Source organism: Ambystoma mexicanum, chromosome 10, assembly GCF_040938575.1.
Source record: "Ambystoma mexicanum isolate Mex_15411 chromosome 10, UKY_AmexF1_1, whole genome shotgun sequence".
In the NCBI taxonomy this organism is placed as follows: Eukaryota; Metazoa; Chordata; class Amphibia; order Caudata; family Ambystomatidae; genus Ambystoma; species Ambystoma mexicanum.
In genome coordinates this window covers 1,317,248,689-1,317,272,142 of record NC_090932.1, presented here as the reverse complement: position 1 = coordinate 1,317,272,142, position 23,454 = coordinate 1,317,248,689, and the positions used below count along the sequence as shown (strand labels likewise).

The following is a 23,454-nucleotide window of genomic DNA, read 5'->3' as shown; positions in this document are numbered from 1 at the left end:
GCTTCATGGGACCAAGCGTGTTCTAGTTCAAAGTGTCCAACATATATGTTTGCATAGGACGGTGCAAACTTGGCTCCCATGGCCGTCCCCTGTTTCTGTCTGTAAACCTGATTGTTGAACATGAAGATATTGTTGTTCAGTGTAAATTTTAACATTTCTAATAGCATTTCATTTTGTTTATAATGTGAAACTGATCTGGTTTTCAAAAAGTAGTTGGTGGTTTCCAGTCCTTCATCAGGTCGTATATTTGTGTATAAGGAAGAGACGTCCAGTGTGACCAGTAGGTAGTTTGGTTCCCAATTGATTTCTTCAATTTGCTGTATTACATGTTTTGTATATCTCTGATGAATGAAGTAAATCCAAGTAAAAGGGGAAGGGGCTGTAAGTGGGTATCTATATATTTTGATATTGGCTCAGTGATTGAGCCAATGCTGTTGATTATGGGTCTGAAAGAAGGAAAAGTTGTATATGGCTTGTGTATCTTCGGTATAAAATACATGGTGCCCATTATAGGGAAAGGGTTGATAAGAAAAACCTTGGGTGCAATACAAATGGTTTTTGTCTTTTTTGTCTTAAAAAGACAATCTACTACATTGATTTAGTATTATTGGACCAGACCCTGGTGGGTTTACAGCATCAGTTGACAAACTGTACTACAGTAGAAAACGGTCTGACAGAATCACAATGTAAGATTTACGTTTACTATCTAGAAAGAGGGGGAGGGGAACATTTATATTTATCTGGCTTTTAAATAAGTGCATACAATTGTTTGGGGGTCTGTACCAATGATAATATAAAGGAAGTGCCCTACCTTGTGGAATTAAAATTAAAGGCGAGGAAAGCTGCTGCACAGGGGTCAAATTTTACATGGAAGATTTGGAAAATTCTCTTATTTACCAGTGATTATTTATTACAAACAAAAAGTTGTTCCAACTATATGGTGCCAAATTAATACTCATTGGGGCTAAATGAAGAAGGTGCTGGATTTGCCCAAAGGAGTCCCAGTTCAGATCATTTGATATGAGCTGGGCTTACTTTCATTAAATGCTATGGTAAGCTGGTGTGCCCCATCTTTATTAAGGAAATGCCTGTTGGACCAATCAAATGCAATTACATCAGCTTTGGGGGGCCTTTATAGGTCAGTTTCAGACCAGCGGGTGCCGGAATGGAAGGATGATTGTTATTAGATGGAGGCGGAGTGAATCTCAATGGACACCCCCGCATGCTCACACTGTACAGAGTAAAAACTAAACTATGGCAATATGATTTAAAATGTTTACTGGGAGAAAAAAGATCTTCATTCTGTGCCAAAATACTTAATGAAATGTCTTTGTAATAAATATCAGACTAGGTTTTGGAGACTGCATTTTAAATCATGGCCAACACGAGAGTGGTTAGGTTCTAGGACCAACTATCAGGCTTCTTTTAGGAATTGTCTTTTTTGTAACAGTTCGACCGACCTTGAAACTTTGAGACACATTTTGGTGTTGTGCGTTGCTTTGGCCGGCGCTGAAAGGTGACGGAGGGCATGAAAAATGTGGCCCACCCTGTCTGTTTTATGCATGCTCAGAGGTGAAGAAAATGGAGCTGTAATGAGACTTTGGCAATGGGGAACAATCAAAGCCAATCCGTCCTTAACAGCACGGGAGTGAATAGGAGGTCATTCTACAGTCTTCCCAGGCGCACAAGATGACAAACCCCCAGATGCAAGCTTGCACTGGGTAGGGCAATAACATTTAAATGTGGGAGCAATCCAATCTCTCAATCACTGGTTACTGACAGATCAGAAGCCCTGCTAGAAGCTGGATGGGGATGGCTGAAGTATGTTCAGGCAGTTTCAGATTGCTTTTCCCATATTTGCTTGAAAGCCAATGATGCAGAGCTGAAAACGTGGCTCTTATAGTTGGAGTTGCTGTTAAATGTGACTGGTTGCAAAAATGTTGAGGAGTTGTACACAATATAAAAACGAATTAATAGCAGACCAGCAGTACAAATATACACCAACAATTTATTTTCATAGCGTCATCAAAATTCCCATCTACCCCTGCCGGAATCACCCCAAATACCCTTCTCCCTGTCCCTTAATTAGATTATTATACAAACTAAAAGGCATCATGCAAGAACAAGAGCTGCACGGGAAACACCAAAACCCAATTTCATCATCTGGGTTTCTGGATAGTCTGTTCAATATTCTTTAAGGAACACAAAAACATTTCTACAGATTTATAAACAAAGATATTCTTACCAGACAAACAGAATCACCCCTAAACTCCAGCAATCCACTGCATTGCTGTATCCCGCAGTCCCAGCTGTCGTTAATATTTCAGGTGCCAAGTAAGTTGGTGTGCCACATAAAGTTCTCATAAGAGACGTCTCACCAAGAATTTTAGACTGACCAAAATCTGTAATCTGTTATAAATAAAGAAAAGCAGAATTACATTGTGCTTTCTGTACCTTTAAGGTAGGATTGAAATTAATAATTGAAAAGATTTTCCATCATACATATTAAAAACTGAACTGTCAATTCAGTTGCAGCTAAAAGATGCAACGCTTTAGATCAAAGTAGGGTTGCCTACATTTTTAACAGCACCACCAAATGTAGGAGAAAGTATTTTTAGATTTGAGCACAAAGTGTAGCATGTTCAGGACTAGGAAAAATGGGCGAGTGGTACGCAATTGTCTCAACTCATTCAAATGAGTGGTCAAAATAAATTAACAATGTGTCCTACCCAGTACAAACACGTATTTAAATGTGTGGTAGAAACATTTGCCATACAACTACATTGTTCCCTCAGGAATACAAGGATTGTAAACATGCACTCCAATAGAGCGCGTAACCTGCAGTGTTAAATGCTTTTTCATCTGAACATGTACCAAACCATACCACAGCTTTGCATCATGCACATTCAATAACAGCCCAAAGATTTAGGTGGACATCATACACCTGCCCACAGAAACATTTCTAAAAAGATTACCTTTTCATGTTATGACTTTTAGAAATGTAGGACACTTTGGGAGATCCATTTAAACCCATGGAGGCCTGAATGAAGGATGTTGCTAAATAATGGATTTCCAAGTTCTCTCCTAGTTGATCATGCACTAAGATAGGGTCCGAAATTGCTGGGAGCTATTTAGCTCCTGCTTGAAGACTAGGAGAGCCTGATTAACTTGAAACCAATAGGTACAGGGAGCAACATTGGGGCCCCCCATGCCAAATGGTGCCTTACAAACTTGCATATGTGTCATTAACGCAGCGTATTTGAGGTGGTTTATAAAGACAAAATTAGGACACATCTAGAACACATTTAAGCATAGGTAGCGCGCTAAAGAAGTTGCTAGGCAAGGTAGCTTTGTATTCTTCATCCACTATAACCAAGCCCACCCTAAATAAGAGGGAATTGGCATGCTGTTGGTCAGAAACTCCTCTGTGACTAACAATTTACAAGCACTTTCAAACTGTTTTCGCAGTTATTTTAATATTCTCTTTTTAACAAGGAAACTCTGTATGCTCGGCTTTCTCCCCCCCCCCCCCATTAATCTTTTTTAAGGTGGTTCTGGACAAAGTTACTCGTCGCAGTGATTACAGAACTACAGTACTACTAGTCCATGATCCCATGTCACAAGGCCTAGTAGGACCGTAATTGTTCTTTCTCCCATGCAGCCCCCCACCCCCTTTTATCTTGTTGCACCTTACAAATATCCAATAAAATAAATGTAACTACACTTGTTAAGGGGATGGATGCAGGGCGTACTGAGGAAAAGGGATCATGGTTTCGGATAACAGCAGTCACTACGGTGAGCAACCCTTAATTACTCTTAGAATACACCCCCTTTCCTCCATATTTCCTTGAGAATGCAAAGCAATGTTTTCCCCAAGCAAAAGGAACAAACTAAGCAAATAGTGAACAGCCTGGCCAAACATAGCATGCGCTCTAGTGCTCGTGTCCAGGCAGTAATGCTTGTAAAAGGATTCCCGGGATGATTGTCTGGCCGCTTTTTCTATGAAGCAGCACAAAACAGGAATTTGAAAAGCTACCACAGCACTTTAGCCTAGACAGCATCAGCATGTATATATCGGTGAAGACCTGCCCTGCACCAAGTATGATTTTGAAATGCAAGATACTATCTAACGTGCAATAAAAGCTTTAGTGCCTGGTGGTTGAGAGTCTTCGAAATGTCACAGATTGTTCTTCCTGATGGACTTTCTCCTATCCAGGTAGAATTTCAATGACTCATGGGGATTTAGACAATGCTAGACCCTCGCTAAAATTGGACTGAATGTTCAGAAAGAAAACATAGGGAAATTCCCTGGTTGATGAAAAAGGAGGGGACTACATTAGGCAAGAATCCTGGAAGAGCGCTTATCACTATTTTATCTTTGTGAAACACTGTATGAGACTTTAATGCAGAGAGACTGGATTTCACGCATGCATATGGCTGACATCACTGCCACCAGAAACAGTTGTCCATGTAACTAACAATGTTGGCCGAAGACATTGGCTCAAAGGGCTTATTTGCCATGGCTGATGGAACGGATTTCTTGTCCCACGCAGAGTGCAGGGGTTTTAAGAGCGGAAAACGGCATAGCAGACCTTGAAAGTGACGCCAAATAACATAATTGGAAGTTAAGGAAAGATTGGGGGAATTCCTACACACCCTATTACTGCTAGAGTGAGATGAGGATTCTACTTGTATTCCAGAATCTGCCAGAGATATGAAAGACAGGATTTGATCCAAGGTGCACTTCGCAGGATTCATACATTTCTCAACTGACCATGCCATAATCTGAGCCATTTGTATGTTCAGGGGAGCATGCAGTATTAAGAGTGCATCAACCACTTTCTGAATTACCCTCAAGTTGCCTTTAGGTAGTCCAAGGTGCCATAGAGACTTAGCAACTCAGGTACCAACTGACCAAGCTCAGTGTTTTAGGGCAAGCAAAGCATGAGGCAATCTCCCCTATTCCTAAATCTGAATCTCTGGAAACATTGGGTTAAAGAGTGGGCCTTAAGATGTCAATTCAACTAGGTCCGAAAACCATGCTTTGGCCTATCGAGAGTGGAATGATTAGAATCATTGAAGAGTTTTGAGTAATTTGCCACCTGGCTACCACCTTGTGTGTTGAAGGGTTTGGTAGAAATATTGTACAGTTTGAGAAAGGAACGATGAGAGAATCAAAGAGCCGAAATCCCCAAACCCTTGAGACGCAAAAGGTACTTCACTGTACATTTGTCAACAAGGTGAACATGCCCACCAGAGGAGTCCCCAAATTCTGGAAAATCGGCTGGGAAAATTGAATGGCAAAGCTCCCACTCATGTTTGATCTGCACAAACCTACTCATCCTTCCCGCCACCCACTTTCTATACCCATGAGATGGACAGCCTTTGGTACAGTTTGAGGAGTGAAGAAATTCCCAGATTTCCACTGGCAGTCTGCATTAAATGGAGTATCTGATACCCCATTGTTTGCACACAACACATAACACATGGGCATTGTGTTGTCCATTTGGAGCAACAGAATCCTGCCTGCAATGTAAGGAAGCAATTACTTCATCTCTGGAAAAATTGCTCTATAGCAGAAGCACATTAATATGATCTTTCTGATCCAACCAAAACCAGAGCCCACACATCGATCAATCATGTAGAGTAGCTCCCCACCCTCAAAGGTAAGAGTGTCATTTTGGCTACTTTGTGAAAAGGATCTGAAAAGGACATTCCTTTCCACAAATCATCCTCAATCCACCAGAAGTGGTCCTGAAGCAGATTCTCAGCAATGGAAATAAGAATGGATTGTGAACCTCATGCTTGGTTTCAAGACTCTGCTAGGTGTAACGATGTCAGTCTCATTTTGAACACTGCAAACAGTACTACCAGGAAACCGGAAGCCATTAGGCATAGGAGCTGCTGAAGTCACCAAGCCAAAAGGCATTGCAGTCTCAAAAACATCTCGACCGTCTCAAAAATCCATAGTCCTTTACACTGATGGAACACCAGAGCCCTGGCAAAGTGCCACTGAAATCCTGAGAATGTAATCAATTGGGGACCATGTGAAACTTTTGGTTGACAGACCGTATCAAGATGAAAAGTTGGCCCCACAGTCTGAAAGGCTGCCCGCCCGGGTAGATTTAACGAAGCCAGTCATCAAAATACTGGTATGTATGTATTCCTTTCAAGGTGAGCCTCAAATCCTGACAAGTTTTGTAAATTTGCTTCATGCTGCGTTTAAGCAGAAGGGTAATAGCTGGAATTGGAAGTGTGCCCCTCCAAGGGCATGCTGGCAAACCTCCTGAGGAGGAAAAATGGGAGCATGCAGGTCCACTGAGCATAACCAGTCTCTTTGAGTCAGGGAGGAATGGATGTGAGCTGGCATTGTCTCCTTACATTTTTCTAGTACTGGGAACGAGTTGAGGGGCAACAGGTCCAGCACTGCTCTCAGTCCTGCCGGCCTCTTCTTGGGAACAGTGACCATCCAGGAATAGAAGGCTTATGAACTGGGAAGTGGCTTCACTGCCTTCACATGCAGACGTTTTGTACCTCCTGCCAAAGTTTTGAGAAACCACATGGGAATGAGGTAGATGCAGGAAGACATCATCCCGAGGAGGGACTTGATGGACCTCACTTTGGCCGCGTCGGCCACCAACATCCGTTGTACCTTGCCCAAGATGGTCCTGGTCCTCTCCTCCGACGGGGAGGCCAGAAGGGACACTGTGTCGAGCCTCGCTCCCAGAAACAGTGCGACTTGCGCGGGCACCAGGTGGGATTTGGCGTAGTTCACGGAGAATCCCAGGTCCGTGAGGAGTTGGACGGTCCTTGCCGTGTGGACCACGGCGAGCTCCCTCGTCTTGGCGCGGATGAGCCAGTCGTCCAGGTAGGGGTAGACGTGAATCCCCTCGCGGCGCAGCTGCGCCGCCACCGGTGCGAGGCACTTGGTGAATACCCTGGGTGCCGACCGTAGTCCGAAGGGAAGGGCTTTGAACTGGTAATGACGCCCTTGGACCACGAATCTGAGGAATTTTCGGTGCCCCTTTAGGATGGGAATGTGGAAGTAGGCATCCTCCAAATCCAACGACGATAGGAAGTCTCCTTCCTCCAGCTGACCCAGGACGTGCTGGAGGGTGACCATCCGGAACTTCTGCGCCTTGATGAACTTGTTCAGACGTCGCAGGTCTAGGATGGGGCGCCATCCTCCCGTCTTCTTCTTCACGAGGAAGTATCGCGAGTAGACTCCGGAGCCCCGAAGCCTCTTTGGGACGAGTTCGATGGCGCCCTTTCTGAGCATCGCCTTTACCTCCAGGAGAAGTTGAGGGACGTGAAGTTCTTTCCTGGCCACGGGGGGGACGCGCGGACACCTTCTTTGAAACTCGAGCGCGTGGCCCCGGGCCAGGGCGTCCAGCACCCAACGGTCGGTGGAGATGGACTCCCACACGCTGACGAAGCCCGCCAGCCGGCCTCCCACCGGGGTGCTTCGGTGGGGGCCCGACCCCACGGCCGGTTCAATCCTGCTTGGACGCGGCCTTGCCGCCTTGACCTCCTTGGCGACGACGGCGGGGTCCGCTAGACTTGCCTCGTCCTCTGTAGGCCTCTTGCGACGACGAGCGGGCCGCTTGACGGTAGGAAGCGAAACCGCCGCCGGAACCTTTGGAGGCGCCCTTGCCTCCGCCGCTCCGAAAGGGCGTTCGTCGTTGCTGCAGGACTCCAAGGGCCCGGGCCGTCTCAGTATCCGCCTTGATGGCCTGAAGGGAATCGTCCACTGTCTTCCCAAACAGGTTGTTCCCGTCGAAGGGCATGTCCAGGACCCTGGTCTGGACGTCCTGCCGAAAGTCCGTAGCTTTGAGCCATCCACGACGTCGAAGGCAAACGCCGTTGCCCAGCTGGCGGAACCCAGTGTCGGCGATGTCCGTCGCCACGGTGATGGCGTGGTCCGACGCCACCTCACCTTCCTGCAGGATCTCAAGGGCCTCCGCCCTCTTGTCGTCCGGCAGAAAATCCAGCAGGGGAGCTATCTTGTACCAGAGCTCCCTGTCGTAGCGGGCCACGATAGCCAAGGCGTTGGCCGCTTTAATCGTCGTCGCTGCCGACGAGATGACTCTACGTCCCATAGCATCCAATTTCTTTCCCTCGCCGTCCGGCGGGGAAGTCGATGTGGAGGCCGCACCCCCCCCGCTTTCTTCCTGGCTGCCGCGGAGACGACGGAGTCCGGGGTAGGCTGCGCCCGGAGGCATAGGGGGGCCGTGTCCGGGACCCGGTACTTTTTCTCGTACCGGTCTCTTCTAGCTGGCGTCGTGGAAGGGTTCTTGAGGAGGGAAAGGCCCTCATCCCAAATGTCGTCCAACAGAGGCACTGCGAGGACCGTCTTCCTCTTGGCCTCGCGCCGCTGATAAAGGAAGCCTTCCTTTTTCTTCTCCTCAGGGCAGAGTTGGAAAAGCTCGGAAGCCCTGGAGATCATGGAGTGGAAAGATCCGATCTCGTCGGGCGGAGAAGCCCTGGTGGGAGGCGACGACGGAAAATCCTCGTCGTATGCCTCGTCGTCCGTACCTGTCGCTGCCGTGTCAGTCCCCGTATCATCCCCTCGGGTGGACGGGGAGGAGGGCTGGACGGGGCGCGACGGTTGAAAAGGAGGTGGTGGATGGATCCTTCTTTTCTTGGTAGGGGGAACACCAGAAGGTCCCGGTTCTGGATCCCCCGACGGGAGAGGTTCCTCCGTCGGTAACGGTAGCCTCGTCCTTATCTCGGAGCATAAGGACTGTATGGCCAACAAAATGGCCGCCGAGTTGTCTTGCGGCGCTGGCAGAGGGGAATCCGACGGGCGAGCAGGGGCCCCGTCGGTATCCTCGACGATGTCGTCGTCGTCACCTGCGTCGGGGTCCATTCCGACGGGCTGGCCTTCTTCCACGCCTAGGCCGTGGCTTAAGACCTCGATCAGCTCCTCTTCTGAGGTTGAGGCCGAATCTACGACGACGCCCTGCCCCCCCTTCTTCTTCCCCACGGAGGGTTTCACGGGGGTCCTATCGATGGGCACAAAGGAAGACTCCCTCCGAGGAGGCAGGGAGATTCTGGGCCCTGAGGTCGCCTCCACTGGTGCAGCCACCACAGGCTGAGCCAGGGCGGCCGCGACCGTTTCGATAGAGGGCTTGGTCGGATGGATCAAGGCCTTCACCACCCTAGGTGCGCTCACCGCCTTATCCTTGAGGGAGGGGGCACTGCCACGCTCCTCCTCTGCCTTAGAGCTCGACCGGGGCCTCTCCAGGAGCTTCGCCGGGTGCTCGGCCTTCCTCTTACCCGACCCAGAGCGTTGGCTCGTGGTTGATGGTGCCGGGGAGGGTGCGCCCTGCCTGGCGCCCGTAGAGCCCGACCGTTCGGCGCTCCCGGTGCCAGCGGACTCGCGGTGCTTGGCCTTATGTTGGGCCCCCGTCGCCGGGGCGCCCTCAAAGGTCTTAGAAGACCGCTCGGATTTCTTCTTCTCGCCAGACGGGCTCTTACCCTCCAGCCAGTTGGCGAGACGTTGATGGCGGTCCTTCATGGTCCGTTCCGACATGTTGCCGCAAAACGCACAGTCCTTCTCCACGTGCGTCTTGTCCTCATGAAGGCAGTAAAGGCAGAAAGAGTGTTCGTCCTCCTTGAAGACGTTCTGCAGCTGGCATCCAGGGCAGACCCTGAACAGCTTTCCGGGCGTCGAGCTTCCCTTCTCCTGGGCCATCTCCGAGACCGGGCCTGAGAAGCTTCTGGAGTCCTCCGAAGTGTAGCTCGACGAAATCTTCACCCTTGAGGGGCACAGATGAATCCGACACGGGTCCCCGTTGATCGGATGTAGGATCGGTGGAGCTTGAGGCTCTTTTGACCGAAAGAATCGAAGTTTTTTGTGAAAAAGCGCGAAAAAAAAGCACTAACGCTCGAGAGCAATAGCACGAGGATCCCAACACATGAACGTGCTGTAAAAATCTGAAGATGGCTGCCAGAGGCGGTGCTTAGGTAGAGGGCAGTCATTGGCTGTGGTCAGTATGACGCAGAGACCAGTGATTGGTTATTACTGCGAAAGACAGATCAGAAACGAAACTGATACTGGTTTTTTCTTTACCGAGGATTCCCAGCCTGACGACGGGGAATATTCATGAGCATGTGAATCCATGCCAGACCCCATGCTGGAGAAACCAAGTTGTCAAAGAGGAGCAGAAAATGAGGTTAAGGCACATTTGTAAACTTTTGAGTCTAGAGACTGGACCAAATCATCACTGGAAATCACGACCCAGCATGCTGCAAACTCTAATATCCTGCCCTTCAAGGGAGACCAGTAGACAAAGACAAATTTCTGCTTCAATTTCTGCTTCAATTCTGTCTGCAAGGACAGGGTGGTGGTGGCTTGAAGGAAGATGCAGTGGTAGAGGTTCTCTAATTCTTCCTAGACTACGAGAATATCAAAAAAGTGCTAACGACAGTGCAAGGTGAACAATATCTTCAGCATACACAGGGCCAGCGCTGTTACCATTACTTTCCTTCAATCTCCCTTCTACTGTCACCACCCTACAGCCTTTCCCAGTTACAGAAGGAAGGTCACAGTGATGCAATGAGCATCCTGGTGACAGGTTCCCCTTGAGGAAGAAATGATTGATCACTGCGTATGTGCAAATGGAAGTGCTGTGGTAAGTCAGACATAGCAGACCGATGAGAAGACCGATTTCGAAATGCGTCAGATTTATTAAAGTGAAGAAAATGCAGCCTATATCCCTACAATGGTGAAGGTCAACTATTCAAGAAAATAAACTGGTGCTCATCAGGACATTTTACACAAGTAAACCTTGTCCTCTGTCCAAAGCCTACTGATTGAACCTACCACTTAATAAAGGAAAGCTTAACAGCCTAGAGAAGTGTTCTTACTCCTCCATTCCTTAGCTTGTGCTGGTAGGTGTTTGACCACCCTCCCAAATTCTCTCATTCTCCTATGAGTCTTTCAGGTCTTGTCCTGTTCATTTAGTTCAAACAAGTTCCTTCATATTCTATACAAAAAGAGGACCCATGAGCCCCCCCACCAAAGTCTTGTTCAACTTAAAAAAAAGAATTCCTTAAATGCAACACTTGAATTAATAAGTCACGCAACTTTGCAATAGGTGTCCTTTGCTCACCACTCCAAGGAGTTTAAGTTCCTTTGAAGCAGTGGATTTTCTTGGTCCAGCACACATCTTCTGCCTCTACTGCCAGACTCAGATTATCTGGAGTTCCCCACCCTCCGGGAGTGTCTTGGTTTCTCAGCCTGGACTGTGCTCTCTGGTGATTCATACCTTTTGATTCTCTGGTGGCTCTTAACCCTGAATAGGGTCTTTGTTTCAGAATCACCCTTCCTGGGTGTTTATTTCTCTCAGGTCTCTGGTAGCCCAACATGGGCCCTCTGGCTCTTAGTCTTGTATTGTATTGTCCTCAACCCCTTGTTGGCTACTGGGCTCCCCAGCTCTGGGTGGGTAATCTGGCTTTTGTGGAGTGCTTGGGAGTTCTCCTCGTCGAAGTGCCTGGGTTTTCTTCGATGGACCTCCCCCGTCTAGTGTTACCTGGTCGTCAGCTCTTCAGCAGTTCTTTGTCTCTGCGTCATAGTTTGTGAACGCTGGCGGGCCACATCAGTGATGGTTCCGTCTCTCCGGTCAGGAGACCTCTTTACCTGGGGCTCCCTGGCCTTCAGGACTCAGCAGCATTCAGCAGGCCTACGGCATTCCTCTACCCACATATTTGATGTGGGCCTGCCTCCAAGATAGATTGCCACTACAGCGCAGGCTTACGCTGTGCAAGGCCCTGCTTAGGCTGGCTCTTACCCTGCAGGTAAGTCTCGGCCCATTAACATTCCTCTTTTTTAAACATTATATTTATATAGCGCTAAAACACGTGGGTATTAGAGCGCTGTAACAAACAAAAACACAGACAATAACATAAGACAGTATCTTATCCGCTGACCTCTGTTGGACTCAGCAGAATACAGAGTGCATATACATGAAAGATTCAGACAAGAGTTTTCATTCTATTCTTAAAAGAAGAGAGGATGAAATCAGACCCAACACACAGGTAGTGTGTTCCATAAGGCAGGTTAGAAACAAAAGCAGGTGATCTACAGGCTAACCCTCCCTTTGACACTGGTAGGTATTGGCAGTGAACCTCAGACACATACGCATTGATTAAACTGTCTTTCAGGTAATTATCTCAAACTGGCAAAACAAAAATGTATTAATCATATAGTAAAATTAAAACAGGTAGAACAAAATCTAAACGATTTTAATGTATTCAAATCATATAAACACTTTAAGGTTGAACACACATTAGTTTAGTGAGGTTAGTACAAGTGACAGTGTGTTATATTATTTCAATACACTCATAAGTTGACAATTGGTGTTTCCAGCACGGGAGAGGTCTGCAGAAACATTACAAAGATTGGATGTATATTCTATCTCCCATGCGTTCCTCAGGACTGGTACGATTGAAAACGCTTTCTGGGCCCGTCGATGAATTTAAGTCCGGGACCGGATGGGTTGTATCTCTATTAAAAACGAATAAAATAAACATTATATTGGCATCTAATGTATCTGACTGGGTCCAAAATTATAGAACCGGATATCTGGGGTGCACCACATACCTGGTAGTGGCTTTGGGCGTCTTGGGCAATTTTCTTGTTTAGACTGTCTTGAGTACAGTGCTAGCGCTTGATTACAGGCTGGTCAGTGTTGTGTAGAGGGACAAAAGTGGGCGGGAGTGCCTCATTATTGTGCTGTTATTTTACAACTAATATAAGGTTCATAGACCTGTAACTGCGTAGGTGTGCTACCTGGTGGTATACTGGCGTCTGCTTCTGCATGCAGGCTGTGGGGTAGAAACTAGGCCTACCTAGATGTTGATTAGCTTGTCACAGAATTGTGGCTTTTAAAATAATGTACTGCAGAATGTTTTGTGTTAGCGCACGTAGTTGCGCTCAGTCCAGAGCTGCGTCTCAGACACACAAATGTGTTTCATGGAAAAGGATCAACGGAAGCATTTACTTTTTCACTTCTTTTAAACCTGTGTGTGTCTGTGCTTAACTACACATCAGCTAGTGCTGAGTTTTGTTTGAAATGCTGTGTCTGCACTATTCTTCAGTTGTATACGGGCGTTGCTACTGTATGGGTGGTCGAGGTCTCTTACAGACCTGCCACTGCTTATCTGATCAATCTATGTTTCTTTCTAAATGCTGCATATATATATACAGAGGGGCTTACTTGGTTGTTTTTGGGAAGCGCTTGACTTGTCACCCTTAACGCCGTCAGAGTTGCTTTGCGCGTGCGGAGTCGAACGAAAGGGCTTGTTGTGTGTTTGGCTACTGTTATAGGCTGGTCCCATGCTGCTTAGCAACCAGAGCTTCAAAACGCTGATGTGGCTGTGTGTGGTTGCGAATGCGTATCAGTTGTATGTTAAATTATGCAGTGTGGGCCTGAATTCGGTCTCTCTATCGATACATGCGAGCTATACTTCCAAACTCGTAGTGCCTAGTTTAATGACATATCTATCTATATGTGGTACACAGGTTGATCATAGTTATACTGCTGGGTTAGCCAGCTTCAGGCTGAAATCTGTCAGTCATACATTTTATTCACATATGCTCTGCAAAACCACAAGAATGCATATCTTAAGAATCTAATTGGATCTACACATCGTGAATTACAATACATTTAAATGGTGCTATATTACATTTTGTGTTCAGTCGGCCATGTTCACTGATGCTGTCTGGCCCGCTTGGACTTGTCTTTTAGCACGCCTGTATGTAAAATGACTGGTAGCTAGCCAAGCCAGAAATTGAAATGATCAGCTCCCCACTTGAGTGTGCTTAATGTGTTTGTTCATAAGTAGCTGCTGCGAAACAGAACACAAAGCGCAGGAGGGCTTGTACCAATGTAGACAGTCTAAGATAAATCAGAGCATTGTCATAAAGGCATTTATGAGTGATGGTCAGTGGAGTCTACCAACTCTGTAGACTGGCACACCCGAAAACAGGGCATTTTCATGATCTAGCGCACTAACCATGGCAGAGATATAAGTGTTCATGCTCATAACTTAATTAAGGAAAATGCCTAAAGATCTTGCCCTTTTCATTATTGGGCAGGAACAAGAGTCTAATTGTAAAGAATCTTAGGTACATCCTAGTTTCTTTGTGATGTTTTGAGTGGCCAACAGCAGTAGCTCTGTTTTCTGGTTGTTCAAACAGAGCCAAATAAATTACACCCAACTGCTGATCATATTGAAGGAGTGGTTAATCAGGCAGGTGTCCAAATCCTTCTTTTCAGGCAATGTGAACAGCAGTTGTGTGTCATCAGCATAGTTAGGAATAAGATTTTCCTTTCCAGAAGTAGATCATGGAGTGGCTTAATATACAAATTAAATAACAAGAGATAGCCATGCACCCTGGGGATCTTGTTGCATGATGGGGTAAGCTTTAGATTACTGACCCATCACCACCAAGGCAGATCTGCCTCTCTGAAAGGAGTCAATCCAGTTGAGACAGCTGGCTCAAATTAAGGTCAGCAGCAAGACGAGTCGTACGGATTTTATGATCAAGGACGCTGAAGGCGGGTGAAAAATCTAAAAGCATCAGCAGCCCTGCCGTCCCTTCATCAAGTATGTCCAATATACTAGATTGTATATCTAACATGGAAGCCTCTGTGCAGCGCACAGGGCAGGAGCTTGATTGATATTTCCCAAGTAGATTGTGCGAGGTGACAAAATGCTGTATTTGTAAACAGGCAATTTTGTCTAAGATTTTCAAAAGAAAACTCACGCTGGTAATGGGATGGTAATTTGCTGGATTGCCCGAATCAAGCGAGGCCTTTTTGAAAATAGGCACAAAACAGGTTTCCTTCAATAAGATTGGAATGAGACTGGTGGGGAAAAACAAAATGTAAAAAATAAAAATAAAAAAAAACAAAAATAAAAAATCGCAGCGGTAGCATAGACCAAGCATGATGAACATTCCTTGATAAATCTACGATGATCGATATCACTTGCACAATTGGTAGCTTGAAGCCCCTGGAAAAAATTGTCTACTTCATTGGTGGAGACAGACTGAAAGGAAAATTGAGGGATGTGGTCCCATTCAATTTTCAGGGAATTTTTAGTATGTTTTGAAGTCTCAGAGGACTGGCGAGTCGACAATTTGGCTACAATAGTGTCTCTGATCTAACAAATTTTAAGCACAAACTGTTCCATATGTTTGATGCACCACTAAGGTGGTGCAGAGGGGCCTGTAATGTCTGCATGGCCTCTCTCTAGATGTGCAGCAAATTGAACAATTCTCTGAAGGAGTTTGCAGTCATGGAGATTTTGCCGTTATCCAACTCCATCTTGGATGCTAGTAAAGCAGATGAGTTTGTGCTAGGGCCCACTCCCGCTTATGTTCAACGAGGCCAGACTTTTTCCATTTCCTCTTGGCTCGCCACTTAATCCAACTGAGATCTTTCACAGTAGGTTCTGTTAATGCATAACATTTTTGTTGTGCCAACCGAAGTAGGTACTCTTTTCTGGGGCAATCTATCTCAAAATTAAGCACAGAGTGGTCAGGTCATGGCCACTCTGACAACTTAATTTTGGTGAGAACATCTCGATTGAATACTTACCAATCAATGGTCACCCCCCCACCCCCTTCATGTGTAGAGGCCCTAACATAGAAATTAAGTTGGTCAAGATTGGCCAAGCAATCAGATGCTTCTTTGCCATCAGTCTCTAAATAATCCAAATTAAAATCTAGTGTGATGTGGGTTGAATGTATGGTCCTAATTGGTACAACTGCTTCTATAAGGGAGTTTTTGAAATCTGGCATATGCTCAGGTGGGCAATATAGGCATGAGATATTGTATGCAAGGTTTGTGCTGACCCAAAGTTTACTGTGGAACATTTCACACCCAGATATATTTTATTTGTATCGCGCTCGTACACAAGTGTTTCAGAACGCCACGAGGCAAGGGAGGGGAACAGGGGAGAACAAAACAACGATCTTACTAGACCCAGTGACATTGAGAACGTGCAAGTGCATGGGAAAGGGAAAGGGGGAAAATGCATGGAAGGGGGAGAGTGGAAAGTGCAGAGCAGAGGAGAACAGATAAATAATAAATGCAAATAGATAATGAAGCAATAAACCGGGGTAGTGCAGTGAGCAAGTGCTGTGTATACGGCAGCAGAACTGGTTAAGTCTGATAAGTGCATAAAAAGATGAAAATGGGCCGTGGGGGACTGTAGGGGTACAGATACAGTCCCCAGTGCGAGGGGTGGCCGGGAGGCAGTGCAGAAGGGTGGCCAGGGTGAGCAGGTGCCTGGGCCCCGGGGACAGAGGGTGGCCAGGTGTACAGTGCCAAGAGAGCAGATCAGCAGGGCAGAGGGTTAGCAAAGGCAGATGCAAAGAGGAAGGTCTTGAGGTGTTTCTGGAACCAGAGAGGGTTCTCTTCAAGTTTTAGAGTGGCAAGGAGGCTATTCCAGAGGGAGAACCCAGCCGAAGACAGATCTTCCCCCCAGCTCGTTTCTTTGAAAAACTGACCCTGAGGGAGGTAGAGGAGCGAAGGGCTCGAGAGGGGAGGTATTTGCGGAGGGATAGCTGAAGGTATTTTGGGCCCAAGACCCAGAAAGCCTTGTGGACAATGCAGAGGGTTTTAAATAATTGAATCCTTGCATCCACTTGGAGCCAATGGAGAGATTTCAGAGCTGGAGAGATACGATCCAAGGGCTTGAGGCCAAGGACAAGTCTCGCAGTCCTGTTCTGGATTAGTTGTAGAGTGCGAAGAGTAGAGGCAGGTACATTTAGAAAGAGGCTGTTACAATAGTCCAACCTAGAGAGAACCAGAGCTTGGGAGACAGTGAGCTTCTGGGGGAAGGAGAGGAAAGTAAGAATACTTCTGAGGAGGTGCAGTAGGAAGTGTGACTTTAGAGACCTCTGAGATGTGGGAGGAGAAGGAAAGTGTGGAGTCAAAGATTACCCTGAGGTTCTTAGCCTTGCAGATGGGAGGAGGGCCAAGCGAGAACGGCCAGAGAGAGGGCAAAGGATGGAGAAGGTGTGCCAATGAGGAGGATCTCAGTCTTGCTGGCATTCAGGCAAACATCAATGGTGGCACACCAATCTTGAATGGCAGTTAGGCAATCGGAGATGAGAGAGGGAGAGGAGGTGGCCCGAGGGCAGCCTAAAAATGAGTTTAGTGTCGTCAGCGCAGCACTGGAAATTTGAGAATAGAATGGCAATGTGGTGGGCGAGAGTTGCCAGGTATTGGTTGAAAAGCCAGGGCGAGAAGTTAGACCCCTGGGGAACACCACAGATAGAGAGGAAGATAGATGATAGGAAGGACCGCAGTTGGACCTGGGAAGGTCGATCAGAGAGGAAAGAGGTCAGCTAGGCCAGAGCCTGATCAGTGATACCCCGGTTCTCATGGAGACGGTTGAGCAGGATGGTATGGTTGACCATGTCAAAGGCAGAAGAGAGATTGAGTAGGATGAGGACAGAGGGAATGTTAGAGTCAAGGTTGGAGAGCAGATCTTCGTGGATGTTCAGGAGAGCAGTTTCCGTGCTTCTGGCATTTCTGAAACCAGACTGGTGGTCATGGAGACAGCCAACAGAATCAGAATGAAGGTTAAGCTGAGAGATGGCCAGCTTTTCCAGGAGTTTGCCCAGAAAGGGAGTAATGGAGATTGGGCGATAGTTAGCAGGACAGGAAGGATCCACTGTGGGTTTCTTGAGCAGAGAATGCACAAGGGAGTGTTTCAGAGGGGAGGGGGAAGGATCCTGAGGCAAAGGAATGGTTGCAGAAATCAGCAAGGGCCGGAGCGGGGGTGTCAATGTGATTCTTGATGGTTTTAGAGGAACAAGGATGAACCTGTTTTGACAAGGCTTTCATAGATCAGACTTGTCTAGCGACCTCATCAGGGGAGGAGAGAGGAAAGGAAGAGAAGGAATGGGTGGGATCAAAGGGGGTGAGCAAGCGCAGACTGAGGGAGAATAAGAAGGGGAGGGGAGAAGAGGGTGGACAAGATGTCTTGGGTTTTTGAGATAAAGTGAGAGGCAAGGTCAATGCAGAGAGCCCGGGAGGCAAGAGGAGGGGTAGAGACTGCAGCAGGGTTGGCAAGCTCCTTGCCTAACTCTTTAAAATCTGCAAAGTTGTTAGATGTCGCAGAGAGACGGGCTTGAAACGTGGACTCTCTTCTTGGTGCGGACAGAGTGTGTATTGCCTTTGGAGCAGGCGAGAGGCCAGTTTGTCAGAGGATGAACAAGAAGCCCTCCAGCGAAAGCCTCAACTGAGACACGCTTCTCAGGACGGATGTCCAAGAAGGTAGGTGGCAGTGTTGGTGTGAGCTTGGCTTGGGGGGGGGGGGGGGGGAAGAGAGTGAGAGATGAGAGGATAGAAGGCAGTGGTCAGTCCAGGAGAGAGGAGTGGTCAGAGGGATAAAGAGGGGGAGGCCCGAGGAGACCAGGATGAGTGTGTGTGTCCAGCAGAGTGCATCGGGCCAGAGGGGAGGATAGAGAGTGAGAGGGAATCGCAAAGATTGCGAAAGAGCAGAGATGAGGGACAGGGAGAATCGATGTGGATGTGGATGTTGAGGTCACCAAGGAGGAGGAGTTGAGTGGTAGAGGTTAGGAGGGAGGAGACAAGAAAAGAGGTGATTTGCCCAGGGGGCTGGTAGAGAGTAGCAACAGTAAGGGTGGCTAGGAGAGATGGGGAGCCTGCAGACAAGGCATTCGAAGGAGGAGTAAATCTGAGTGGGAATGATAGTGGCAGGAATCCATTCTGGAAAGATCAGGGCTACACCTCCTCCGGGCCGGGTGGGTCTGGGTGCGGAGAGGATCTTGTAACCAACAGGGACGAGAGTGTAAAAGCTTGTGACAGAGCTGGCCGTGAACCATGTCGCCGTAAGACCGAGGACATCAAGGTCAATTCTACAAGGAGGTGGCAGATGTCAGAGGAGTGTTTGACAGCAGAGCGAGAGTTGAGAGTGGCAAGGTGAAGAAGGTTGCCGGCCTTAAAGACCTTCCGGGGAGGCGTACAAATCAGAGGTACGCCCTGCGGAGTTGTGGAAGTAGCCTGAAGAGGGGCAGAGGAGGAACGAAGAGTGGGCGAGGTAGCCAAGGAATGAGAGGAGGGGACAGCCGGAGATGAAAGGAAGTTGATGAGGCGAGGGAACTACCTATCAAAGAGGAGGCGATTGGCAGATTGGCCTGAGGACCTTGGACCATGATAGTGCCGTTTAGGTAGACATTAAGGATGACTCTGGTGGAGTCGAATGAGGCCATGAGGACTTCCCAGCGAGTGCCACCGTTAATGGGAGGAGGAGGAGACAGGACAGAGCACAGCGATCATATGGGGGGTCCATAGAGCTGGCGAAGGAACAACAAAGAGGATGTCGGTAAGGGTCTGTCTGGAAGAGGTGCTGGTATAAGTATCAGTGATAGGGAGACCAGGGTTTGAGGCCAAGATATCCTTTTTAAACAACTTCTTTCCAGACTTACTGAGAAGGGAAGGATAGTTGATAGAGCAGCAGTTAGAAAAGATGGGAGAAACAGAAAGCGCAATGATTGGGAAGAGAGGAGGCAGAGGGAGGAGTAAGCAAGTACAGCAGTATAGCGCAGTCACTGGGCTAGCAGGTTACAATCAGTGGCCATAGTTAAATGCAAAAACACACCGAAGTCGGACTTCCCAGTTAAATGCAAAACACACACAAGTTCAATTTAAAAGAGGGCCCAGTGGTTAAGGAAATTAAAATGGGAGTTAGATCGTAAGGTTGAGTATGGAAACTGCTTCAGATGAGTACATAAAGGGAGGGAAACTAACCCATGCAGAATGCGGTAAGAGTCATGGTAGTCCAATAGTCCAGGGGTAGCAGCCTCCGGGAGGGTTGGGCTGCGGCAGAAGTAGGAGTCTTATTTAGCGACCTGTACAGCAGACAGGGAAGCGGCCAGGGCCTTCGATGTGGGCCTTTATAGATGGTGCCGGCTCCCGCCTCTCGGTTGCTCCGATTGGGCAATGAAGGCCCAGGCAACCAATGGGGGTGGGAGTCAGGCGGTGCTAGAGGACATCAGGCACATGAAGATAAAGTGAGGCCATCTTGGCGGGGCCCAAAATCCAATGTGAGCAGGTGAGAAGGCAGCCGGCACGATATTAAACCCACAAGCTGGGTGCACAAGGGATCAGGAGAGCTACAATGTGCAATCACTGCCAGCCCAGCAAATAAAAAAAATAAAATTAGATTTTTATTCTTCGAAAATCGCGCTTCACGCGTTTAAATGCACACTGATTTTTAGGGCTTACCCTGCAGGCTCTTCTGCTCTCCGGAGCATGCAGAAATGAGATGAAATGGTCAGCCAGGCCACTGGTGTGGAGGATCAGCCCAGGGAAAGCTTGGAGATGAATGGAAGAACCAGCCTCCTCGTGGGCACTGTAGATGGTGCCGGCTCCCGCCCCACCAGATATAGGTTGAATTACCAGTGAATGTATGTTTAGGGTTTTTAAGAGGTTAACAGCTACACCCAACCCCTACTCGATCTAAACAATATTGACAGAGAATGAGGTGCATTCAGGTATAGCAAGAGAAAGGGGGGTCTGCTTCTGGATGGAGCCAGGTCTCAGAAACAAAATATCAATCCTGGATTCAACAATGAGATCAGTGACCTCTGTAGCATGCTTTACCAGTGATAGTGTGTTAAGGAGGGCACATTTAGTCACAGGAGTAATCTGTCTGTTCTGACTTGCTATAATGGGGGCAATAGATAAACGTGATTCATCCTTCCTAACAGTTCACTTTCACAGTTGGCTTACTGAGATTAATGGCCGGTAGAACTGGGAGTATTTTACCATGTACCCCACACATTGGGTGTCATATCTATGACACTATTGGTGTTGGTATGTTGCTTGAACTCTTCTGGTGCATACAATTATACTTATTGCCCTTCATTTTTATACATTTTAGTTTGTTCCATACACTCAGTGGGTACTAGTTCATTAACATTAAGCAATATGTGTTGTTGGGTCGAGTCGATTTCCTGGTTAGTGGGTCGGTATTGACAATCCACCAAGTCTATGTCCATTTTCCCGAGGACCTGGCTCTTTGTTTTTAAGAGAGCTTTCTGTTGTACATTGTATTTGTTTTGTGTTTATTGTTCGCTTGTTAGTTTATAGAGGAATTAAACACTGTTTCAAAGTGCCCACAGTGCAACAGGGAGGGGATAAGAAACAATTACAAAACAAAATAAATATCAAAACAGTGGGGGAGGGGAAAAACAAATCTACTATGCCTTGTGCGCGTTCAGAACGTGCAAGTGCAGAAGGGAGAGGGAATGGGACAAGTGCTGGGGTGCTCATGTAGAGCAGGTGAAGTGCAATGTAAGTTAAGTGCGAGCCTTCGAGGATGGAGGGTGAGCCGGGAAAGTGCTGAGGGTAGACAAAAGCTGGGGTGATTAGGTGTGGGAGATCAGGGCCTTGAGGATGCATAAGGGCCCTGAATACCAATCAGCACCTGTAAAATTAGCAGAGGAGAGAGGGAGGGAAGAAAGAGGAAAGAGGGAAGGTCTTGAGAATGTTCCGGAATTTAAGGAAGTCCTGCTCAAGAAGGAGGGAGGCTGTTCCAAAGAAGGTAGCCAGCTGAGGAAAGCTATAGACCACCTGCCCTCTGTTTAGCGAAACGCTTTACACGGAAGGAGTTGATGCCAGAGGAGCACACAGGTATAGAGGGGGTATATTTAGTGAGAAAGAGTTGCAGATAGAGTGGCCCCAGACAGCCTTGTGGATGATACAGAGGGATTTGAATTTAATCCCTGAAGCCAACACGAGCCAGTGAAGACTTTGTAGGGCAGCCAACGATAAGTCTTGCTGCCCTATTCTGGATTAGCAGGAGGGGTCGCAGAGTGGAAGAAAGGTAGATTCAGGAGAAGGCTGTTGCAATAGTCAAGCCTAGAGAGCACCAGGGCCCCGATAACATTGAGCCTCTGGGGGAAGGTGAGAAAAGTTAGAATTCCTTTTGAGATGGAAGAGCTGAAAGTGGGACTTCACACTCCCTGAGTGTGAGGGAGGAAGGAGAGAAAGGAGTAAAAAATGACTGAGGTTTTTGGCTTCCGTAGAAGGAGCAGGGGGAGAGCCCATGGAAGAAGGCCAGAGTGAAAGTCATGTGCAGGGGTCCCAATAGGAAGGATCTCTATTTTGCTGGCATTGTGGCAGAGGTCATTGGAAGTGAACTAGGTCTGGTTGGCAGAAAGGCAGTCAGGAATGATGGAAGGTTCATGGGGGTCAGCAGGAGGTTTGAAGAGTTGTGTGTCGTCAGCATTACACCAGATGTTGGGTGAGAAGGCAGAGATGAGGAGTGACAGCTGTGTAAGGTAGATGTTAAAGAGCCAAGGCCAGAGAATAGAGCCCGGGGGAACGCCACAGAGAAGGCGGTGGGGGAGGAGAAGGTGCCCAGGATGACTTGGGAGGAGCAGTCAGTTAGGAAGGAGGTCAGCCAGTCCAGTACCCGCTCCAAGACACCAAGGGCGTCAGGGAGCCATTGTATGAGGATGGAGTGGTTGACCGTGTCAAATGCAGAAGAGAGCTCAAGAAGGATGAGGACAGCAGGGCAGTTGGAATCCAGGGATGCAAGCAGTTCTTCACGGGTTCTCAGAAGAGCAGTTTCCGTGCCTCTGGATGCTCGGAATCCACATTGATGGTCGGGGAGACCGCCAACAAGTTCAGTGTAAATTGCGTTGGGACAGGGCCAACTTCTCAACAGTTTCCCCAGGAAGGGGGTGATTGAGATGGGGCGGTAGTTGGCTTGATGGGAAGCGCCTGCTGATGGTTTTTTGGGGGGGCGGTGCACAAGGGAGTGCTTGAGGGAGGAGGGAAAAGAACCTGTAGCAAAGGCGTGGTTACAGAGATCAGCGAGTGCAGGGGCGAGAGCGGAAATGTTGTCCTTGATGGTTCTGGATGAGTAAGGGGAAACCTGTTTGGAAGAGACCTTCATGAAACGGACAACTCTGGTGACTTCTTTCGGAGAGACAAGGGCGAAGGAGAGGAAGGAGGAGGGTGAGTGGCCAAGGGAGGCATGGGGGATGGGTTGAGAGAGTGAGTGACAAGGCTGTTCAAGATGTCTGGGTTTTGGTTGTGAAGTGAGTGGCGAGTGCGTCGCAGAGGGCCTGAGATGGAGTAGATGAGGATGATACTGAGGAAGGGTTGGCAAGTTCTCTGCAGCTCTTGAAACATTCAGCTGTGTTATTGGCTGCACCAGATAACCGTGCCTGAATGTGGGCCGTTTTCTTGGTACGAATAGAGTCTCTGTATTGCCTTTGAAGCAGGCGGCAGGCCAGTTTGTCAGAGGGGGAGTCTGAGGTTTGCCACTTCCGTTCTGCAACTCTGCACTTATGTTCTGGTCTGCGAGTTAAGAGTTGTACCTAGTGTTCCACTTAGAGGCAGGTTTCAAGTGCATCCTCCTGATTGGGGCAAGAATGTCAAGGGTGTTGGT

General features: G+C 47.8%; 1 protein-coding gene across 2 annotated transcripts in view; it reads right to left on the bottom strand.

Moving 5' to 3' along the window:
- CHEK2 (checkpoint kinase 2) overlaps window positions 1-23,454 on the bottom strand; it is an 816,762-nt gene that overhangs the window by 199,941 nt on the left and 593,367 nt on the right. For both annotated transcript variants that reach the window (XM_069619359.1, XM_069619360.1), the window contains one exon: window positions 2,246-2,409. In XM_069619359.1, coding sequence (XP_069475460.1) covers window positions 2,246-2,409 — 164 coding nt within the window. The remainder of the gene's footprint in view (window positions 1-2,245; window positions 2,410-23,454) is intronic.